This window comes from Sinocyclocheilus grahami, unplaced genomic scaffold (genome assembly GCF_001515645.1).
Source record: "Sinocyclocheilus grahami isolate Dianchi unplaced genomic scaffold, SAMN03320097.WGS_v1.1 scaffold503.1, whole genome shotgun sequence".
Taxonomy (NCBI): Eukaryota; Metazoa; Chordata; class Actinopteri; order Cypriniformes; family Cyprinidae; genus Sinocyclocheilus; species Sinocyclocheilus grahami.
In genome coordinates this window covers 24,763-50,366 of record NW_015505682.1, presented here as the reverse complement: position 1 = coordinate 50,366, position 25,604 = coordinate 24,763, and the positions used below count along the sequence as shown (strand labels likewise).

Sequence of the window (25,604 nt, the reverse complement as noted above, 5' to 3'; positions counted from 1 at the left end):
TCTACTATGTATTAAAGTGCTTCATGAAATGAACAACAAGAGACTAAATAACTGTGCTTGCATATGTAATCAAAGTTACGCTGTAATCTATGTCTGAGCTGATAAAAAAGCACCTTTCAAATCTTCAGATTGTTGAAGATGTTTGGAAAAGGAACACAAAAGTAGTCTGATAGGAAATCCGATGGTTGTATAATTATAGTTAGATTTACATGTATGGTATTCAGAGAACCTTACATTGTGTCCACACCAGACGCAAGTTGTGTGACGCGACACATCAAAAACAAATAGAACCCATAATAACCAGTGATTCTGTTTACAATGGGTGGCTTGTTCAGTCACAGACGGAAAAATAAAGCCCTGTTTTATTTCTGACATTCTTGATGCAGTTGCGCTACTTCAGACAACAGGACAAATGGATTCAGAACATTAAGTGTAGATAGCCTCAATCTGCTGCCACGTGGCACAGCACAACATGACAACGGTCGTACCCAGTGAAGGCACTATGGTGCACACACACAACTTAATTTTTTCCCATACCTAAACTTGACAACTACCTTACCGACTATTAATAAGCAGCAAATTAAGAGTTTATTGAGGCAAAAGTCATAGCTAATAGTTAGTTAATAGTGAGAATTGGACCTTAAAATGTGTGTGACCATATTTAAATATAGAAACAATATAGTTTTGATTTATTGCAAAATATGCATATATATTGAAGTATTTTGAGAGCATAGGAAGCTGACTCGATTACATCAATTGCAGCGCTTTATGGTAGTGGGCGGAAGTGAAAGCATTCTTTTAGCAATTTGATTGTTTTGAATCTCTGATTGGTGGAGATTTATCTGCAGAATAATGGGTGGTGTAGTTTTTAACCATAATTTAAAAAATGAAATAATGCATCTGGTGGCTTCAACAAAAGCATATACCATTTATTAATAACCTTGTTACACATAGCTCTTTTAAGGTTTCAAAATAAATGTCCATTTGAAGAACATTAATGGAATTTTAACTTCCGGAACCCGAATGTTTCTTGGTATATATATAGTCTTTGAGCTAACTCAAAGCGATATACAATAAGAGTGTGAAGAAGCACTATAATGCAATAAAGAGCCAAGAAAAATTCAGCCTTGGAGATAGCAGTATAGCACAAGAAGCTCACTGGTCTCTGAGAGATAAAGCATGTGGTATCAGACGTGACTCCACCACCATAAACGCCCACGCTACATCCTGAACTTTTGGCAGACAAGCCATGCAGAATAGCCATAGAAGAGCTCTAAAATTATTTATAATAAATAAAATTTAATTTAAACCAAGTAGAAGACATGAAATGTAGTTTCTTGGCATTATAAAAATGGGTGTTGATTTTTTTCCCCTCAAAATATGAGCTATTTTTTAAATGGATACAAACTGACCTCAAAGCCTTGAATGTAAAACACTCCCTATCTGAATAGGAATGCTTTGAAGTCATGAGGCATCATTTCAACAGCAGAACACACTGGTGTGCAACTAGAGTGTAAACATGTAAACTCAACATGTTTTTACACTTCCACTGAGGCACAGAGAAATGGAGGTGAGGTCAGAGCGCATTGTTTCCTTTCCAGTCGCTCCTATATATTTAAAGACCATAATTCACTGCATGGAGATGCCACACAGGTTGCAGCGACTATATAAACTTTACAGTTGTTTGTAATGGAGCTCTTTACAATTCTGGCTGACAGCCTGCGTGGTAAGTAAAGGATTTGTGTGCACAAACATGGTGTGCATCCTTGACAGAAGCCCCCGGGATCTCTATAATCGCCACACCTGTTTAGACTCATGTGATCATGTAGAAATACTCGCTATGTCTTGCTGCAAAGCCACATTAGAAGTTCCACCTTATCTTATACGGCTACACCATTATGCGAAACAAACTAAAATTAAACAATTATCAAGTCGAAAAGGTGTGTGTGTGTGTGTGACCCTAGACCACAAAATCAGTCATAAAGGTATATTTTAAGGGTAAAGATTTATACATAAATAAGCTTTCCATTGATATATGATTTGTTAGGATAGGACAATATTTGGCTGAGATACAATTATTTGAATGTCTGGAATCTGAGGGTGCAAAAAAATCTAAATATTGAGAAAATCACATTTAAAGCTGACCAAATGAAGTTCTTAGCAATGCATATTACTAATCAAAAATTATATTTATGGTAGGAAATTTACAAAATATCTTCATGGAACATGATCTTTACTTAAGATCCAAATGATTTTTGGCATAAAAGAAAAATCGATAATTTTGACCCATACAATGTATTGTTGGCTACTGCTACAAATATACCCGTGCTACGTATGACTGGTTTTGTGGTCCAGGGTCACATATATGCTGTGCATTTTCTTCCATGCTGGTATTTAAATAAATGTTTTCTAGGCTGGCTCATTAGTGTGGTATAATTTATTTCAGACAAGCATGCCTCATAAATGGAAGCAGAAAAAAACTAAATAAACTAGTTTGCTGTTTTAGCATGCAAGTCCTTGAGAATATGCTTCAATGTGAACCAGACTTTTTGCTGCAAGTCAATATTTCTCACTCAGTCTGTTGATTTCCTTTAGTAACTTGTCTTGTCACCTGTTTTTTAAGACGTCACTGCCACACTTGATGTTACTTTTCAATTTGCGCCAAGACTGAATCATGATGACTGGAAGTTGGATCAAGTGGTCATAACAGTCTTCCGCTGACGAGACCCTCAAGCAAACTTGGCACAACACAAGCTAAACTGCAAGTGAAAGACAAGAAGGACTATAAATACAAATGCATTAATTTATCTGAGGATGCAAGACTATATCCAGATAAGTAGTGCACGTCAGATGACTGCGTACATGTGAAACAAATTGTTAAAAGGCACCAATCTCTCAACTGAACAGACAACTCGCCCCAATGTGAAGGATTTGTCTCTATATTGCTTGGCACAAGCCAGCTGGTATGTTTTGCAGCTGCAAAATGAATTGCAGCTTGAACCATTATTTGTTCATTGGGCGTGTAAAGGTGGTGTCTATTTAAAAATGTTCAGATGAGCTGTGTTTAAACACTGTGTTTCAAAGCAGGTTGAAAAGCATTTTAAATGGATCTCTCATTGGGACAAGGTCATTCCCATTCACATCACACCGAATGAGGGAGAGAGATGAAATTTACAGAAAGCTCAGATACAAATTTCATCTTCTGACATTTAATGCAGGTCCCCTGATTACAATGAATCACCACATAATCAGTTAGAAATCCCACACATTGACCCAGGGTCAGCATGCAATTTATGCTATATAGTGCATCCAAAAATGTTTCATGACAGCCATTTAATAGAATGTTACAGGCTGTGCAATGATTTATTGAGTAGTTTCATTATATTTTTTTTCTCAGAAGCATATTAACAGTAAATCAGATGAAATAAAAATGTAACTAAAGCAAGCCTGAACTTCACACCCTGCAAACCACCTTAAGAAAACATGTTAGTGCAGCTTGTTTACCAGTAAGCTAAAACCGTACATAAGAGACCCCATTACTTCACTGAGAGCATTTTCACAATGGTGAACATGACCTGGTCTCCACTTACAATCAATAAGCGTCCCTCTGATGCCACATACAGTGTTGCAGAAGAGCAGCAGGCTTTTGTTTACCTGTCTCTTCACGGCTTAGGCTTCAGCGCTCAGTCTCTGTTGCCGGGGCTTTAGAGTGTCTAGCTGTCTCGTATGGTTGGGAGGGTAAAATGCCAGCGGTGTAGTGGTGTCTTGTGTCAGTGTCAAGGCACTGAGAGATGACCCCTGAAAAGAGCCGCTAGATCTTGCAAAGACTGGGACGGTACTTCTGAAGACCCTTCTGCATGTGTTATTAGTCATACACTAAAACCATTCAAAAGTTTGGGGTGGGGTCTGTAAGATTTTTAAATGTTTTTGAAAAACTCTCTTATGCTCACCAAGGTTACATTTATTTGATAAAAAAATACAGTAAAAACTGTAATACTGTGAAATATTATTGCAATTTAAAATAACACTTTTCTGCTTTAATATACGTCAAAATGTAATTTATTTCTATGATGGCAAAGCTGAATTCTCAGCAGCCCTTCTGCAGTGTCACATGATCCTTTTTATTCCTATTATCAATGTAAACAGTTGTGCTGCTTAATATTTTTGCGGAAACCATAATACTTTTTTTCAGAATTCTTTGATGAATCAATGTTCAAAAAAACAGCATTCATTTAAAACTGTTTTTTTTTTTGGTTGGTAAGTTATAAATGTCTTTACTGTCACTTTTGGTCAATTTAATGCATCCTTGTTAAAAAAAAGTATTAATTTCTTTTAAAAAAACAAACATTAACACTTTAGAATAGGGACCCATTCTCACTATTTACTAGTTGCTTATTAGCATGCATATGACTAGCATATTGACTATTTATTAGTAGTTACAAAGCACATATTAACGACTTTATGCATCAATTTCTTCTCTTCCGTGTCAGTCTTCGCAGCGCGTTAACGAGTGAATTGTGTTCTGAAGATGAACGAAGGTCTTATGGGTTTGGAATGACACGAGGGTGAGTATTAATGACAACATTTTAATTTTTGGGTAAACTATCCCTTTAAAAATACCTTACTATTAATCAGCAATAATTAGGAGTTTATTGGGGCAAAAGTTGTAGTTAATAGTTAGTTAATAGTAAGAGCTGAACCTTAAAATAAAGTGTGACCAAAAGACTTTTTGACCCCAAACTTCTGAACAATAGTCTACATAGTTTTCAACAGAATACAAAAATGCAAGAATTTCATACTAACTGAGCTTTAATGATAAGAATTACTGTCAAGCAGAAAGTGCAAAATAGTTTTAAAAAATGACAAGATGAAACAGTTATAAATGTCAAATTTGTCAAATGTATTAAAAACATTTCTTGTTATTGTCTTTATTTCTGGGAATTTTGTTGAAATGTTGCTACTAGAAAAACAGCCTTATATTTCAGTCCATTTATTCTAGACAGTCTTGTTCATCTGACAACTTAAATGCCTCTAACAACATAATGACAAGCATTGCCACATAAAAAAACAATGAATAATACAACACATGCATTTGCATGTTGAATGCTCAATGGCAATGTTTGGTAATGGTTTGCAGTGTTGTGATGGCTTGCTCTCAGTGTTTTCCAAAAATGGGTTTCCTAAAGCACCTGACCACCACTGTATTCAAATGTGCCAAAACAGTGGTCAATGCAGCACCAATTCATTGACATACACATAGATATACATATGGCAAAAATTTTGGCACGAATTTGGCACGAATCCTGTTCGTGGTCTTCCGTCTGCTCGCCACCAGAGGTCGCCTTTCTATTATGTTGACTCTCACACTACACAAACTGTTACATGTCACCCACATTTCCCATGCTCCACTTCACTGATTACATTCTCACCTGCATCCAATCACACACACTATAAATACGAGGCCCCGACCATCATTCAGGGCCGAGTATTGCTTGCGTTTTTCACAGAGTTGATAGCTACTTTATGGAGCCAGTTCATTAGTCTAGTGCCAGTATTTAGTGGTGGGCAGAGCGAGGCTTCATGAAACACTAAAACAGTCGAAGCAAATGTGCCGAGGCTTCAAAACAATTCGACACCCGTCTCTACGGTGGTCATTTTCAAGTATTGCTCTGAAACAGCATTGACAACGAATCAGTTAAGTGAAATGACGAATTATAACATATATGTTGTGCTCATCAGTCCACCATGTGAATTGGGGGAGTGGTTAGTGTGCACGATTGGCATGTTGTCAAAACCTGTCATTTTAGGTTTGAATCCCGGGTGAAGCATGTATATAATTATAATAAATATTTGAAAGTTGTGTTTTTATTGTTCTGTTCTTGCAATGTGTTGTAACATCTCTCTGACAACTGAATGAACTCTTTGTGAATATGTTATTTTGGTCATGAAAAAATTAACATTAATAAAAGACATCAAGTCACAACCCCTGGCATTTTTTACATATAAAGGTTTTTATTTAAATATATTAATTGTTCTGCAGCATTAACTCCACTTTTATACTTTGCGGGAGTTAGGTTAAGACAGATGTGCGATTGTGTGGTTTGTTCCCATCCCTGTCGATCAAAAGCAGATTCGGGTCTCAAAACACTTGTGAAACGCTCAGATGCTTTGATTAGCCTTAGTCATGTGACATAGGTGTTTCGAATCACACTTCGGAGCAGTGTTTCTGTGTTTCTGTGACACTGTGTCGAAACATCAGTTTCGTGTCAGCCATGCCTACCAGTATTAGCCTTGTCTTGCCTTTGCCTGTTTACCCGTGTCTTAGACCTTTGCCCGTATGTTGGATTACCCTCTTGCCCTGCCCTGTTTGGATATTTTTTGCACCTCGCTTGGACTACTGTCTGTCTTCGATTATCCGTTTGCTTCACCCTCTGGATATTGTTAGCCGCCGATCGACCATGCCTGTTTTGGAATACCCTCTGTCCTGTCTGGATTATCCCTGTTTGCTATTGTCTGACCCCTTGCCTGTTTTTGACCATGTTTATAAATAAAGCTTTGCATATGGATCCGCTCGCCTCTCATCTCGTTCCACCCGTAGCACTCTGCACAGTATTAGGACCTGCTGAATGCATTTTTTGCAGATATAACCTCAGCATTTAACTTCAAAACTAGTCGAATTTCTAAACTGACAAAAAGTGTAAAAAACAACAAAAACGTTTGTATACAGATGGACAGTAAATACTAACAAAAGCACCAAAAAGTACCTGCAAATTGACTAGGGAGCTGTCAGATTTGTTTCATTGGTACATAAAAGACATTAATACTGTACATAAGATGATTTGTAATAGAATGCTGGGATGCAGCCAAACTTTGCCTCTTGAGACTTGCCTGCAGTGTAATAAGAATAGATTGTGGACCCTAATGAAAATGTAACTAAAAATATCAAGCTACTGGAGTAGAATTAAAGTATGCCAAGTTATGCCATCTCTCGTAATAGAAGCTGAGAGCTCCATCACTTCTATATAGTACTGGCTTTCACAGTATTTACCAGCAAAATCATTTGTACACATTTGTTTTTTATGGGAAAATGTCTGTTAAGAAATGTAACGTCAAGCTAACAACTGTACTGTACCTTGTCTTTTTGTCTAAACTGTTCATCATAACCATAAACCATTCAGTGCCAGCTGTTGCATACCAACTGTTTTATCCCTCAAGAGCAAATTCCCACCAACAGATTACTCATTAAATCTGTCATTGGAAAGGTAATTTTTGGTAATTTTGATTAAAATTGGTGGGTTTTTGTTAAATGTGAGCCAAAATCATCACAATTAAAAGAACCAAAGACTTAAACTACTTCAGTCTGTGTGCATTGAATTTATTTAATACACGAGTTTCACAATTTGAGTTGAATTACTGAAATAAATGAACTTTTCCACGACATTCTAATTTATTGAGATGCACCTGTATATGGACAAAAGTACTACACCTCTTAAAGGGTTAGTTCACCCAAAAATGAAAATTCTGTCATTAATTACTAAAGTCGTTGCAAACCTGTAAGACCTTCGTTCATCTTCAGAACACAAATTAAGATATTTTTGATGAAATCTGAGAGCTTTCTGACCCTCTATAGATAGCAACGCAACTGACACGTTCAAGGCCCAGAAAGGTAAGATAATGATAAAATAGTTCATGTGACATCAGTGGTTCGACTGTAATTTTATATACTTTAATACTTTCTGTGGACAAAGAAAACTAAATTTTTTCTCTTCCCTGTCAGTCTGACAGGAGAGTACCACGACGCATGCGTGTGGTGCTGCAGATGCAGGAGCCGGCGTTCTGATGCAAAGAGAGGAATGTTGAATAAAATCGTTATTTTTGTTTTCTTTGCGCACAAATTTGAGTGGTATTATTGGGAAGTGGAAGTGTTTAGGAACAGCAACAACAAGGAAGACCAGGTAAAGTCACTGAGTGCCAAGGCGCATGGTGTGTAAAAGTCACCGACACTGCTGATTCCATAGCTTCCACTGGCATTAATATCAGCACAAAAACTGTGCGGCGGGAGCTTCATGGAATGGGTTTCCCTTGCTGAGCAGCTACAATGCCATGCATCAGATGGAGTGGTGTAAAGCACACCACCACTGGACTCTGGAGCAGTGGAAACATGTTCTGTTAAGTGATGAATCACACTTCTCTTATTGGCAGTCTGATGAGCGAGTCTGGGCTTGGCAGATGGAATAATTTAAAAAGGTGATTATTTTTGCCCCCCATGAAAATGGCATGATCTAATTAGAACAGCTACTTGTTTACTACAAAATCAACTAGGGCTGTCACTAATAATTATTTTGGTAATCTAGTAATTGGCCGATTATTCTGACGATTAATCGGGTAATCAGATTTTTTTTGTAGTAATAACATTTCCCCTTTCTCATATCAAGCTATTCTCAGATGCCTGTTTGTGTGACGTCACACTGACCCAGGCCCCTCCCACGATTGTTGATTGATAAGGCCATCTTACCTTAGACCCGCCCTGATTGAGCTGTCATCAGTCCGCCATTGTTTCGATGCCGGAGTGGTTGTAGACAAGAATGGTTCCTAAGCGATTGAGATGTTTTGTTGTTGGATGTAATCATGAACATATCAGTCGTCATTTACTCCCGCCATCTGAGCCACTGAAGATGCAGTGGATTACGTTTGTTTTTGAAGGGAATGCACCCCCGATCTGCCTAAATGCATTTATGTTCGCGCGAATCATTTGTGATCCAGCCTCACCTACAGAAGAAGTGAGTATACATTTCTTTTATGAATCTTTGCAAATCGCCTTTCCTAATAACATGCTAGTTAGTTCCACGGCTAAAGTAAACAGTCTCTTTCTAATCAGTCTCTCTCTAGTGTTGTTTTACACTACCATTGAGAAATTTTAACCAAAGTATGTTATAGACTTTTCATTAAGACCCTAAAGAATCATATCAACTTGTGGGAAATGGGCATCCGATGACCCCTTTAAAATACACATAGCAGGGCTGTGCAAATAATCGAATGCGATTTTCATGCGCATCTCGTCAGTGTCACTGACAAGCTATGCAAAATCGGATTTAAACATTTATTATGAAGTCGCAATTAACAATTAGCATATTTAGAAAGATAATAATGTATCCTGTTTTGGCCTAGTTTTATAAATGTACCTTATAAATCTGATAGAATGGTGCACAATGTTCCCAGATCAACATTATAAGCAACGTTATATGGAGTTTGAGACGGTCCGTGCATGCAAAGGATAACTGAATGTGTTGAGCAGCATTTACTGTGAGCAGAGCCACTCTGAGCTACACATATCCTACACGCATATAAATAAAGTGCATATTAAACCTGCAGAGCATGTATTTATTTAATTTAATTACAGTCTTTGTGAATTCTATGCTTTATTATGATTTTAAATGGTTTTAATATTTCGTGCAGCCTTAGAAAACAGTCTAAAAATGCTTTTCATGGATTCTTGTCCGTGGAATGTGTCACTTCCAGTATTTTGCCGGTTAATTGACACAGGCAAAATGCAATTCAGGATTTTTTTATCGTGAATCGTGACAGCCCTAAAATCAATCATCTAGACCACTTACTGTTTTTACTAAAAGAACAAAAGTAACATTTTAAATCATATTTATTTAAATGTACCAATATAACCATGATCTAAAATGATACAAAAAGTGCAATCTTCCTGCAAAAAGTTGAGGTTGTTTCAACAACAGAGCGAGTTCTTTGAAGAACAAAGAAACACACATAGAAGAAGTGGCACGTCTATTAGTTTGCATTTTAACTCCAAGACTTAATACATAGATCCATTTTGACATACAGTATAATTTTTTTATCCCATCCATTGATTAGTTATAAGTCAATCATCGCATTTTTGGATTCAACCCCGCATATAATTATGTTTGCCAATCCAAAAACTTTGCAATGTAGTTAGTAGCATGAAAAAATTAACTTTTATTGAAATTGTTAATGGGCTATATAGAAAGAGAACCAAGAGCACTCCTATAATCACTAAAGCTGTAACTGAAGTGTAGAGCAAGCTCACAGAGTTCTGCGCTTTCGCAAAAACTTTCATTATAATTAAAGTTTCAGTCTACACTGCAAAATAAATCTCTTATTTACATTGTTTCAACACTTTGATTATAATGAAAGGGTTTGTGATGATGTAGAACTCAGAATCCACTCAATACGACTAAAAACGCAGGAGTTTCACTGACTGACAAACCTACACACCACTGATTGGTTGTTGCGTTCTTGTGTTCAACAGACATGTCTGGGATTGACTACAATGTTTAACACTGCAAAGCACATTATCACAATATTCACGGTACTCTCTAATTTAATATCGTAAGCCTAATTAACATGCTAATATTCAATGTATCACCCAGCTCTAATTGCGTCCAGGCCTAGATTTATACAGTCCCACTTAAATGTGGCTAAATTCAAAAAGATGGCAGTCATTAGCGTGTGTTGGCAGCTAACACTTTCTCAAATCACAAAATGTTTATCAGACAGTCAACTGCCCTAAAGATGACATGGAAAAGCCACTTCAACCATCAGGCCAATAACCTCTCTGAGTGGTATGAGCTGGAAAAGGTCTCCACCTGTCTTTGAAGACAGATAAAGAGCAATCTGTTCAGTATCTGACAATGACAAGTCTTTGACAACACATCATGAATATGATGACAATCTGAGTGGCTATATGGCACAAATTTATATCTTGACTGGTCAACCCAAGACACTTATCTCAGTTAATGTCTACTTTACATCCTGCCATTTGATACAGAGGCATCAACAAGCCACTGTCACGAAATGAGCTCATTCATGGATAAATACAGATGGCAATTTGACGTAGTTCATCATGCAGCTTGGAGATTTTTGGCAGCGTGCAATGAGACTTTGAAGGCTGCTTATCTCCGAAATCGACTGCGACAGTCAGAGAGGCAGGATGCTGGAGAGAGAAAAATGCAAGAGGGATCAAAAAGAAGATCAATCAGACAGGATAAACACCGCTGGAATAAGAAGTCACTTTCACATGCTGTTACTTATGACCTTCTGCTTTAATACTGTGGTCTCATTTAACAACTAGATAAGATTAGCTACTTATAAGCCAAAATGAAAGCCAAAAGACTGGATGTATATTAGTGTCACACTACTAAACTTTTATCAAATACAATACCATGAAAAATATTGATATCCAATACTTCAAAAATGAATATTTAACAGGTAGATATTATTTAGGTTTTATATAGCCTAAATAATAGGTTATATATTAATATTAATTATTTTACTTCACAGTAACCATTTCTTCACTTTCAAGAGTTAAACCCTTTTTTGGCAGGAATGGAGACAAAAAAAACACAGCTGGTACTAGTGTATCGATTCTCCGCAAAAGGGGAAACCATTTCACTATACATACAAAAATAAATTTATGACAATAGTAATGGATATGTATCTTAAACTTGAAGCCAACTTAGTTTGAATCAGGTTAGTGAAATCCTGGTCTCCTTTGATCAAAAGCAATTGAAACAGGCAGATCTTTAAAAGTCCTCCCACTTATATCCACAAAGGTAGAAACAGGATTCTTTCAATTAGTTTTCCTTTGTAAGATTCCAGCACATGATATTGAATAGAGAGTAAAATAAGGCTCCTGTGGATGAAAGAAGGTTCCAAAGGTCTTTTCAATTAACTTTCTAACCCCTCTGTTAAGCAAACTGCTGTCTCTTCCTGTCTATGGTGTCAGAAGTAATTCACAAGCCTCCTTCACCTCAGAACATCAGCAGAAGAGAAACATCAAGAAATTCAGACGTCTGGAGAAATGAGATTAACCAATGAGTCCTCTCACACATCAACAGTGAGCAAAGCGAGCCTTGAAAGTTATTAGAAGAGAAAGTATAAAGACAATCCTTTGTCAATACTTCTGAGAGCAGAACGATCAGAGACATATAGACTGTATAAATGAATGAATCACTTCAGAATCAGCCAAACAATGCAGCCAAATTCTAAGTTTTTATCATTAATATACAGTATGCCCTGATGTCACTTTACAGACATGTAGGTGGAACATTGTGTAACATGTTAACTAACAAAAAATGACAAGAAAACGACACCATTTATATTGTTACAATGGAGTACATCGGCTATACGTGCAAAGATAATTGACTTTGGGTGTAAAAAGACAGTACAGAAGCCCTTGTCATATTTCTAGAGTGGGAATATCCCTTTCTCTGTCTTTCACTCTAATCAAATAGCGGTGAACCTGACAATTCATGGGAATGTTAAACTATGACCGAAGAGCGGTTGAGTGTAAACAAAACTGCTTGATGACACAGTATTCAGATTACATGTAAAGCAACTTTACTCTAACTCCAATGTCACCCAACTGGACAAACTGGAATGACATGTTATGCTGTTTAACAGATTAAAAAGGATTTTAGTTCTCTTCTGGAACGTTTCACCTGTTGTCAATATTTGTTAATACATCTAAACAAACTCTTATATGTAGTATAATATGTGAATAACTCTATGGAAAAAAAATTATCAGATGGAAAAACTCTAAACAAAGATCCTATACCAGTCTATAATTTCTGGGCCAATTTCAAAATTAATTTCTAAACCAAACTCTATTCCAGAATCTCATTCTCAGTAATCCATCATCATTTAAAAATACTGAAAAATCTGTCTTGATAGTATATTGCCATTATCAATCATAATAATGTATGTGACATCTTCAGAATGAGAAAATGTGCCACTTGCAGAGACATAACTACTGGATTCTTTTTTGCCCATAATAAGACATTAAGCAAAATTTTGTTTGCCAAAAAATGTCCATTATTCATTGTCAGTAGCGTAGCAATGTATGAAACACAGGTCAGTCACAGCTTTCTGTTGATCAATGCAGATAATTCACATGATCACTTGAACCCTATGCAAAATCTATGTTGGGAAATCTTTTGCCCTCGATTTTGACCATAAAAATTCACAAAACAAAGTAAATGTGACCGGAAAAACAAAAAAACAGGCAGACAGAGTAACAGATTTGTCAAGGACAAAAGATGATTCTTCCAATGTGTAGCCTGAGAGCAAGCATATGCAAAACAGTGTTTGAAACCTATTAGCATTTATCTCAGAAAAAGAAAAAAAAAAACACTTGGCACTTGTGGCTGCAGATTTGTTAAACCCTGATAAGGAGCCCAGAAGGCGTGAACGGAGTAAAAAAAAAAAAAACATACCACATCTAATTGAGCAGCTTTGAGTCTGTTCATATTCCTCCGTGCTTTACTGATGCTGTTGAGCTGCATAAAACTGATACTTGATGTCTGAAGTAAAAGTAGAGGCGGAGGTCCACTGAAGCCAGAGGAAACATGGATCTCAGTTTAAAATAGTCTCCAGCTGCCCGAGGCCCAGCAGTGTGGCCCTTCCTCTCTGTGAGAGATGTTGTTTTGTCATTGTGGAGGATGTAAGATGAATCAAGAGTGCTGCTGTCGTGGCCTACAGAAGGTAATATGAGGCAGGAAACAGGTAATATGGCTCTTTGATCCATGCCTTTTCCATCTGACCATTAGTTCTGCTAAAATCTATTGTTCCCTCTTGATTCAATCTGCTGCCTGTATGAGTCACTACACTCATGCCCACACATACACAAAAACACATGCACAGAAAGAGAGACATACACACACACAGAGAGAGAGGAAGGGCAGATTATGTTCAACCAATGGTGTGTGGTATTGTAATATCCCTGGTCATTGAATGTTTGTGTTTACATGATGAGTCATGCAGACCTGACTCTAGGTTTGACTTGCATACATGTAGCTTCCCAATATAGCTTACAATTCAGGCTGGTTTGAGAATGAAGGTCACAGGTTATTTTTAAGTATTTGTTGGGGAAATAATGAGGTCAAAGGTCAAAACTAAAGGATAAACCCAGTAAATCAAGTAAGGTTGGGTGATTTAAATATTTATATTCTTTAATACATTTAAATCTGTAAAAAAAAACAAGTTGATATTTTTCAGGTTTTTGATGCTTCAGTATATTATAAAATAGCTGAATATTATAATTTTTAATAAAAGAACACAACAAAAAATATATTTAAATTTGAGATTTATATGCATGGAGATATTTACACTACTGTTAAAAGGTTTAGGGTCAGTAAGATTTCTTTTTAAATGTCTTTTGAAAGATGCCTATATTTGATAAAAAATATAGTTAAATATATATAGTTAAAATGTGAAATATTGTGAAACATTAGCCAGTCAGTTTCTTTAATGTCAAATGATCCTTCGGAAATCCTTCTAATATGTTGATTTGGTGCTCAAGAAATTTCTTCTTATTATCCATGTTGAAAACAGGTGTGATGCTTAATGTTGCTTAATAATGCTTATATAATATACAGTGATACTTTTTTTTTCAGGATTGTTTAACGAACATAAAGCTCAAGCATTTATCTTAACAAAATTATAAATGTATTTACTGTCACTTTTGATCAGTTTCATGAATCCTTGCTGAACAAACGTATTTATTTCTTTCCCAAAAAAAATAAAAAATTCTACTGAATCTAAACTTTTGAACGGTACTATATATTTTATATATCTAAAATATATATATTTTACATTTAATACAATAGGCCTACAGTTTCTGAGTAATAACAAATTATCTTCATCTAAATGATGAAGTCAAAATTGAAAAGAACAGCTTGAAATATTAAACAGTACTACCCAGCCTCCTGCTGACTAAGACATAAATGAGCGTTAAAACAAGATGCACTGATTTTAGTTATGTAATTGTTTCTGCAATGTGATGTATATAATGAAATTATACAAACACTTTACTGGACAGAGAATGAATTGCTATGATTGTTTTATTTTTATTAAACTACAGGCTTTGAAATAGCATATTATTCTCATTAATACAAGCAAGCAATGTTTTGGTCCATGTGGGACAGATTTTTCCCAATCCAGTACCCATCTGCTCCCTCAAGTTTCCACCTGCTGCCGACTTGCACATCTAATAGTTTTAATAATGTTCGGCCTCATTCCAGCAATTTGTGAATCTGTTTAAAATCAGATTTTTTTTTATCTGTTTAAAAGAAACTGATTTACAGAAATGTATCAGACTTGCCAATTCTACCCGGGAACCGAGAAATGTGCTTCACAGATGAATTATTAAAAAATATATATAACAAAATAACAGACAGCCTGCTCCAGCCAACAACTTAGTTATACTGCCTGCCCACAACTACAATGTTTTCCTCACACCACAACAAATGAAATCAGTTGGGACCTGAGGGAATTCAGACTTCTAGTGATAATGTTCGGCCTCATTCCAGCAATTTGTGAATCTGTTTAAAATCTGATTTTTTTTTATCTGTTTAAAAGAAACTGATTTACAGAAATGTATCAGACTTGCCAATTCTACCCGGGAACCGAGAAATGTGCTTCACAGATGAATTATTAAAAATATATATATAACAAAATAACAGACAGCCTGTTCCAGCCAACAACTTAGTTATACTGCCTGCCCACAACTACAATGTTTTCCTCACACCACAACAAATGTAATCAGTTGGGACCTGAGGGAATTCATACTTCTAGTTGTTGACTGTGAAACACAGTAGACTTTAATAATATGCATTTATGGTGTAATTACTACATTTTCCATTGTTCATATTTACTGCAAAAATGCGCTGTTACTTTAATTCAGCAAAAAGAGACTCGGTGCGGAAATGATCTCCACACTGCTGCAGACGCACCACTCCTGAACGCACTGCCGGACAGCAATGGTGTGCAGTGTGCGTGCTTTATTAATCTGTTAACATGAGCGCGGAAAAAATACGCACCACATACACACTGCAAACAGAGTAATGTGAACCTTGCATTATGGGTGATTTGAAGACATTTGCGTATTTTGAGAGAGCGCATGCGCGGTCACTCTCGCTGTTTGTGAAATTACGTCTCACACAATGTTTTCAAATTACTTTATAAGTTATCTAATGAAGAAATATGAAGGTGAGTACCTCACCTTAAGCATTATAATGATTTCACCCGCACCGAACAGAGACTAAGCCGGTGACGCTGCATGTCATGCCAAACCTCTCATGGCAGTGTTATCAGCTTGAGATTGGTTTTTTGAGATCTGCCTTTTTAGACACCGCCGATCAATCATCCCAACGTGATTATCGGCCGATAATGATCGGTAGCCGATCAATCGGAGCACCCACTGACTATACCTTTTTAATGAAAAATATATTTTTAATTAACGTCAAGTAAAACAATAATAAAAATAATAATATTCAATAAAAATCAATGACAAATACTTGCCAATTGGTTAAGAAAAATGCATTTAAAATAGGGCTGTCAAATCGATTAATCGTATCCAAAATAAAAGTTTTTGTTTACATAGTATATGTGTGTGTACTGTGTATATTTGTCATGTATATATAAATACACAGACATGCGTGTATATATTTAAGAAAAATATGCTTATATATTATGTTTATATATTAAATATATTTAAATATATAATATAAATTATATTAATATAAATATATAAATGTAAATACATTTAAATATTTTCAAAATATATACTGTATGTGTGTATATTTATATATACATAATTAATATACACAGTACACACACATATATTATGTAAACAAAAACTTTTATTTTGGATGCAATTAATCGTTTGACAGCACTAATATATATATATGTATATATATATATATATATAAACAAACAATATGAGGAATATGCAATGATGATGGTAAATGGTTCACAAACTTTCAAGCAGCACTGTATATATATATATATATATATATATATATATATATATATATATATATATATACTACACATACATACACATGTATGTGTATATATACATAAAGTATTTTATGTAATTTTGCTTTTTGAGTAAATTTATATATTTTTATACTTTGATATTACTGGACAGAACACGAGACAAATATACAGTAAGGTGCAGTGCATCCATCTTCCGGTCATATGATGTATGACATTGCTGCTAAAGTTCCAAATAGGCACATTTTAAACATCAAAACACTAATTTAGTCCTACCTTACATAGTGGTTCAGTCCCAAGCAGCACTGGAAACAGTTGCTTAGCATTTTTTACCCCTAAGTGGATTCAAGACAGGCAATATCCCTTGCTGTAGCATCTACTGTCCTCACATAGAAATAAAAATGTTCCATTTCACTGGCTGGATGTCCACTCATCACAGAGAAAGAGACACGAATGAGTCTGAGGCTCTCACAAATCACTTATCCACACATCTGGATCATCCCTCTGATCTTTGATCCTCTCAATCTTCTGACAGCACTGGATAAATCACGGAGCTGCGTCAGAACGTAAATTACATGGCAGGATCCAGCTCAGATGAGCGTGGGACTTTTTTTAGCCCTCTTTTGGGGTCTCAGCATGGCCTCTCTGGGACCCATGCTGAAATGTGATTGGTTCATGCCGAGCCTAGAGAAGCAGATGCGCTCCAAGTGCAAATTCTGCTTTTTTTGTAAATGGCACAGATAATCACACAAAAGACAGTGCTGTAAGTTTTGTCTCCGATTCAAGATCTTTTCATGAAGAGCTGCATTTATAATCAGCTCTGATATTACACTGCATATAGAAGAGGCCTCTGAGTACTGCATGATGAAAATCAAAGAGCAATCTAATACACTTAACAGACTGACCGATTGATTATAAGTGAATGTGTCGGTGTGGTGTGAGATGAGGAACTAATGAAACTGTCAATCAGTTAAGACGTACAGGTAAGTTATATGCCATATAAATGAGGTCAGGCTGGCAGTCGGTAAGATGAATCAGGACAATCTGCTCTTTCACTCTCACCTGCTGTGTGAGCCAATCCAGTCAATACAGAATAATCACAACTGCTGCATACATCCATACATGCAAGGATACACATGAACATACACATTAAAAATATTACAAGAGCAGCTTTTGATAATCAGGATTTCACATAGAAAAAGATATATGTAAAGATAACGTACAATTATTGCAAAATCTTATATTGTGGCACCTTGAAGGGATTTCTTTTGTGATAATGAGCAGCTGTAATTGTCCTGTTTATTATATAGATACTTACCAAAACAATAAATAAATGTTCATGAAATATTAGTAACACTTTACAATAAGGTACCATTAGTTAATACATTACTAACTGTATTTATTAATCTTTGTTAACTTTAATAAAAATACAATGATCACACTTTTTTAAAGTCCAATTCTTGCTATTTTGCCTCAATAAACTCCTAATTACAACAAATTATTCAACTAGTACAATACGGTCCTGCAGAATTTTTAAGTGCTAATAAATAGCCAATATGCTAGTAATATGCAAGCTGATATGCAACTAGTTAATAGTAAGAATTGGTCCCTATACTAAAGTGTTACAAATACAACCGTTCATTATTAGTTCATTTTAGCTCGTCCATTAAATAATATAAGATCAGATACAACTTTTGGTTGTATAATGTATTGGTAAAGGTTAAAATTAACATTAGCCAAGATTAATAAATGCTTTAGAACTATTTTTCATTGTTAGGTTATGTTAATTAATGTGGTTAACTAATGTTAAAGGGGTCCTATTATGCTTTTTCACTTTTTCAACTTTAGTTAGTCTGTAATGTTGCTGTTTGAGCATAAAAAATATCTGCAAAGTTACAAAGTTCAAAGTCCACTTCAAAAGGAGATATTTAACAGAAATTTAACAGAAACTTTTCAAAAACTGTAACGAACAACTCATTTGGACTACAACGCATATTTTCCGGGATTTATATCACATAATCACATATATCACTTATATCACAAATATCGACGAATGGGACGAGACCTGGTTGAGCTGCACTAGAGAAGGCAACGAGTGTTATCACTATGTCGGGGACACGCTAGCTTTCCCTTGGCAGACGAACTTAGAGTGGTTACAATCATCCGGGTTTAAATCGTGCTCAAATTGATTTGATTTTGACGCAATATTTACACTGAAGCTCGCAGGCGGCTATGGTAAGGGGCGTGACATTTCCCGACCAGGCGCCGAGTGGTGCCAATCACAACACACACTGGCCCAGCTAACCAATCACAGCACATTTCCTATTTCAGAAGGCGGGCCTTCATTTGATACAGGAACTATTCGAGCCGTTCATGCCAGACTGGGGAGAGAGGTGTTGTAATAATGTAAAATATGTGAAAAATACGAGGAGGAACGGAACGAGGAGACGAGGAATAAACTTCTAACGAACAGACTTTAACTGACATCAAACTGGAACTTGGGAGGAGGCTCGGGAGGAGGACGGACACCCAGGAGGGGGCCAGCAGACAGAGTCCAGGGAGGTGACGATGGAGGGAGGAGCCAGGGAGGCGATAAGAAGGACTTGGAGTAGGAAGGGCCAAGCAGGACCCAGGCCACAGTCATGATGGCGACCCATGGTCGAGCCGACAGAGGGAGGAGCCATGGAGGAGGAAGGGCCGACGACTCCAGGGGGCCAACCAACGGCGGTGGAGCAGGTGGCGGAGGAGCCCGAGGCCAAGGCAGAGCAGATGGTGCCGGCAACTGACGCGGAGGCGTGGATCAAAAAGGCCGTGGTGGAGCCAGAGCGACAGAGGACTGAGGAGGAGCCGAAGGGATGAAGAAGCCTGAGGGAGCCGGATAGATAGCCCTCTCTGGGCTAAACTCGGGGACTGGAGCCATCTCTGGGCTAAACTCAGGGACTGGAGCCCTCTCTCTGCTGGACTGGGAAACGGGAGCCCACTCAGGGCTGGATGGGACCAGCGGGGACGAAGGAGAGAGGTGAGGGGGCAAGTCGGCTTCCAGCTCAGTTTCCCAGTCTATAAGGTCCCCCTCGAAGTCCAGCAGTCCCAGCTGTATAATCAGCTCACCCTCAGCCGCGGTGCAGTTGGCGGAGCTCCACTCCGCGCTCACTCGGTCCACGGCATTCTCCCTCATGGTGGGCTCTGTTGCCGGCTCTCACACCTTGACTGACGTCACTTGCAGCTCCAGCTCCGCGGCGATCTGTTGCTCTGTTGCTCCATGCAGCAATGGCTTGTCGGCCGCGGCGAGCTTGGGCTCTCCGTCAGCGGTGGGCTTCAGCATGCACTCCGCGCAGCGGGGAGATGGTGGGCTGGGTACTGGGTCAGGAGTGGATCCAGCGAGATCATTCACGGGGCAGATGGTGAATGGCAATCCATTTCTCGCCAGAATCCACTCCACGAAGGCGGCAAAATTCGCTCGGACAATGGACAATGGCGCTCTGCACGCGGTGTTCAGGCAGGCGTCATAGAATGTGCAGAGTGTGTCGTCCGGATAGCTGGTGAGTTCGACGAGGGCCAAAAACACTCGAGTGATCTTTCCCCCTGCTCCAGCAGGAGGAGGAGTTATTCAGGGTGGGTGAGCGAACACTACGAGAGGGAACACTACGGAAACAAAAAACACTGAGGAAAAAATGGAAACAAAAATGGAGGGAACACACAGAGGTAACTGTTATCGGTCTAGTATTCTGTCACGTTTGCTACTGTGAGGAGCACGGAGCGAGGAACGAGGAACGAGGAGATGAGGAGTAAACTTCCAACGAACAGACTTTAATTGACATCAAACGAACCAGGAACACACACATAGCGGGGAAAGATGTCATTCAATACCAGACAAACCTAGAAAGCACAGACAGGACCTTAAATACATGGGATAATTGGCAACACACACCTGGAACTCAATAAACAATTAACAAGGGAAAACTGGGTCATGGAGCACGTGGAGAGGGAAAAACACACAGAATGAGTCCAGGGGCGTGACACAGTGGAACCATATGTGGAGCAGATTAAAACACTGCTTTATGTTTAATCCAGATGATTCAATGACTCCACAACAACATCAAGGTTGTTCACCTTCCATTGTTAAAGTCAGACTCAATTCAAAAATGGACAGTATTCAAAAATTGAATTTTAGATTGCATGTTGAAGGAAAAACCATGAAATAAAAACTTTATTCCAAGGCCATCCAAATCCATTCATTCTCCAAACTGCTTGTCCAAGGATGCTGGAGCCTAAAAGCCTAGAAATACCACTTAACAGAGCAGATCATTATGATATTGATTTTATGAGATTATAAACACAATGCAAATCAAACACCATAATGGATAGTGTATAATGTGTAGCATATTGTTATTCTATTGTTAACTGATATACGTTGCCATTGAGATACGTCTCAGTTTACTATATCTCTGCAATTTCAAGCTAGCTAAAATTCACTTTTGACTTTTGAACAGCAAGCATGCATTACAATGTTTTATATTCAAGCCTATTATGTACAATCATTCAACCAAACATCCCTTTTACCAAGCAAAGAAAATAAAATTTAACATATTATTGTATAACAACAGATGACGCAATCCTTAATTAATGAAACAAAAACTTAAACTCAAACCTCAAACTTGTAGTTTTACAAGAGATTGGATGAACTGTTACTCAACATCAACATAGAAACACTTTCAGCAAAGTATTATCAAGTGAATCAAAAGCAGGCCACTCTCATATGTTGGTTAAACAAATGCTAGAGAAGTAGGCCTGCTTAATCGGAGTCAGTTTTATAACAACAAATGTCGTTATACTGAGTTTTCCAGTAAATAGAGAGGGAAAGTGAAAGGCAAACACATGGGCAGTTATTAGAGAAGCAACTCATAATAATGGGTTTGGTATAATTACCTCAATGCAGGAATAAACATAAAACAGACTGTAATAAAGCAACCCCTGCTGTGCCTCTGAAAATACACTAAAACACAAACAAACAGTAGTATTTCCACTGAATCATGAGAAATGCATCCGAGCCAAGGGCCTGCAATGAGTAAATAATGAAAGAACAATCTCTATCCTTTCTGAGCTATTAGGAAACACTAAGTTATGAGGAAAGTAAACGCACTTACAGAAGTATTTGGCTTCAAGATAGGAATGCTGCCGCTGGTATTCAGGAAATACAAAACCTTCAGTAAGGAGGACAATGAAATATGGAGGAATGCTGTCTGTCTGTGAAGCACACTATACAACTTCACACAGAGATAGAAGGAAACTAAAGCAACAGCGAGTAAAGTATTTATGACATGTTTTCATGCATCACATCTTCACTTCCACAGAACTCGACTTGCCAGTTCAACAGAACCTTTTGGAATTCCTCAATGTCTTGACATAAATAAAGCAGTTAATTCATTCTCATCTCCACGTAATCCCTGCCACAGACGCACATGGTTTAGATTTAATCTAGTATTATCCAACGAAAACCTGTCAAATGGTTTAAGCATCAAATGTCAGGCAGATCCATCCTGAAATGACCCCTCGGAAGCATTCTGTGGACATTCCCCATTACAGGATGCAAAATCTGTAAACATTGTTTCCAAAATCCTAGCTTCGCATACTTTATCGTTAACCTCTATTGTGATCTAAAATAAAACAGGAAGGCCAACCCACCTGTAGGGCACATGGTAAAAGGGGTGAGCGGGATGAGGTTGGTAATGGTTGGAATATCCTGACTGGCTCCACATGTTTAATCCCAACAGCTCCAAGAGTCAAACTTCCAACTGAATGACGGGATGACTGACACTTACTGAAAGTCCAGTTCTGCTTTCATTTGAATAGATTCAGAGAGGAAAACACTGCAGGAAAGGGAACGAATCAGTCAAAGGAAAGAGTCCCCAGAAGAGCCCTAATGGAATAGTTCCAGAATCTCAATCTCATCCGTTTCTCAAGAGAGAGCAGCAGAGATGTTTCAGAGCTCCATGGCCATCAAAACGCAAAACAGGTAAAACCAGCATGTTTCACCGTTGAAGCGGGCAAAGGCGTAAGCATCGTGATTTTGCTGTCTGTGTGGAGTCTCCTATCTCCGACGCTCCTGTTTCCTCACCGGCTCACACAGTCACCAGCCTGCGCACACACACACGCACACACACAAATACACACCAGTCTTCTGCTCTGACGTAGCGCTGCACACACTCACAGGGAGGAGGGAGAGAGGAAGGGAGGGGTGAAGAAGCGAACCTACTCTTTTTGAATCTCTGCCTGCTTCTGTCATACAGGATGTGCAGTGTTTTTGGGAGGAGAGATCTGAGCACAGGAATGAGACAAAAATCAGGAGAATGGTCTGGAAATTTCATTAATCAGTAAATAAATAAATTGTACTTAAAGTCTACTTTAGAGATAAATCCCAGCATTCCAGTCTGAAACTGAAATTGCTTACTTCACAGACAAGGTGCTGTTCACTTTGCATTCTACTTTGCTGCTTTTCCATTTATTTTCCTATGTAAACATACATTGTAATTTTTAATCAAAATGTCATAAATCGATCTTCTGGCAAAGCGACAGACATTATGCAGGACTTCTCTAATCATTTAGTCAGCTTAAACCCCAAACTTTCACACAACTGATTGTGAACTTGCATTCAGATCTGCCTCAATCCAATCATTCAATTGATAGATAGAACCAAGTCCCCTATACTATTTTTGATAATCTATTTTACTCATTTATTTCAAAATACATTTTAAAAATCTTTCACTACCTCCTTTACATTGAGACTTAAAAGGTTTTAATTATAGGAAAAGAAAAGTATCAGTTAATGAAGTGTGAGGGGCATTGAAATCACAGTTTCAATCTTTATGAGCTCCAAGCTGGCACTAGAAAATGATCTCATTTAGGCCTTCACTGGAGTTGAATGTGAATTTAAGTGAATTATGTGAAAGCTAAAACTTTGGCTCCACAAAGCAGTGATTAAAATAGGAGAAGATAAGTCATAGTCTGTCTTCGCCCAAGATATGCTTTGTTTTTAGTTGGAGTCAGCACAAAGAAAGCTTTAAAATAACTCCTCCATGTATTCATTCCTACTTAGTCTATTTTGTAGTTTTCTTAAAGTCATCATGGAATGAAAATTCACCCTATCCATTCAAATGCATATTATAGATTGTACTGTGAAGGATTTATTCAAAATTTACACTTTTTTGACTTTGTAATGTTGAATTAAAATGTCATAACTTTCAGTAAATTCACAAAAAATATGAAAACCCTGTCACTAAACCTTATGTTGTCTTCCTAGAATACAAATGCAGATGTTTTGTAGAATATCTAAAATACTCTTTAAATAGAAAATAATTTTGATATGCCAGGTCAAGATGCATTAAACTAGGTTTGACATGATCAGTGATGGGACACAAAAGAAAAAAAACAATGTTAAACTTTCTTAATGTTTATGCATGTTTAAACAGAACTGGATTTGAGATATGTGACCCTGGACCACAAAACCAGTCATAAGGCTAAATTTTTCGAAATTGAGGTTTATGCAATTTTTATTTGGCCGAGATACAACTATTTGAAAATCTGGAATCTGAGGGTGCAAAAAAATCAAAATATTGAGAAAATCACCTTTAAAGTTGTCCAAAAGTTCTTAGCAATGCATATTACCAATCAAAAATTAAGTTTTAATATATTTATGGTAGGAAATTTACTAAATATCTTCATGGAACATGATCCTTACTTAATATCCTAATGATTTTTTGGCATAAAATCAAAATTTTTACCCATAAAATGTATTTTTGGCTATTGCTACAAATATACCCGTGCGACTTCAGACTGGTTTTGTGGTTCAGGGTCACATATATGGATATTATGAAAAGATCACTTTACTAGACGACTAGATGTTCTTTTTCCAAAGTCACAGTATTTGAAACAACACATTGGTGATGGCAGAATATTCATTATAAGGTAACACTTTATGGCAACGAGGGTTACTGTTGAAAAATTTAAATTAGAAATGAAGCAAAACAAAGGTGTATTCGAAATAACCTTCTTAAAAGAGAAGAGATCACCCTCTTCTCCATGCACGTGCAATTACAAGTAAATCCCAGCTTGGAGCATTGAAGGGCTGACAGAGCTTTATTTAAATCAGTGAGTAAGAGTTAGAGTAATGAGCTACATTAAATAAGACATAGAGGTTAAGCTGGCTAGCCAGTGACTGGCACAATCCTCGATCACTACTGACCAGAGCTGAATATCAGCAAACACCTACACTGTGGTGCAGTAAATATGCAATGCCTCATGATTCAATATATTATGATGCATCATAATATAATCGTAAATGAACCTGCACCACTGTATGTCACGGATTCTCCTTAAAGCTTTGCACATGTTACTAACAGTTGTGAGATTTTCACGGTCATAAGATCTGAATGTGTGGTCTGGTCAATGTTATCTGCTTAAGGGAAGTGTGTGATTAGTGACGTACATAAGCTTATCGGCAGCCCACAGCAGTATGCAGCACATACAGTCATCAAAGTCATGGGGACATCTTCCCTGATGTGTAAGGATTTGCCCTATAAATCTTACCACCATCCTCTTTCTCTGTGTGTCATCACAGAAACCCAAGCTCACAGAGTTACAGAGAGACCTTGTGTAGAATATTCTGGTACACGGAATGAGTTCAGACTTGCAGGCGATTATTAAAGGAAAGCCATATGCTTCAATAATTCACAAAACTCCCAATTTAAGTGACTAATACACAAAACCAATGCTAGAGAAAAAAACAT

The 25,604-nt window shown here is 37.3% G+C and overlaps 1 protein-coding gene across 1 annotated transcript in view; it reads right to left on the bottom strand.

Moving 5' to 3' along the window:
• The window catches only part of plekha7a (pleckstrin homology domain containing, family A member 7a), an 86,474-nt gene extending 63,507 nt beyond the window's left edge, over positions 1-22,967 (bottom strand). The window contains exon 1 of the mRNA XM_016236968.1: positions 22,504-22,967. Within this exon, the coding sequence (XP_016092454.1) occupies positions 22,504-22,577 (74 nt within the window). The 5' untranslated portion in view covers positions 22,578-22,967. The remainder of the gene's footprint in view (positions 1-22,503) is intronic.
• Between the last annotated feature and the right edge of the window lie 2,637 nt (positions 22,968-25,604).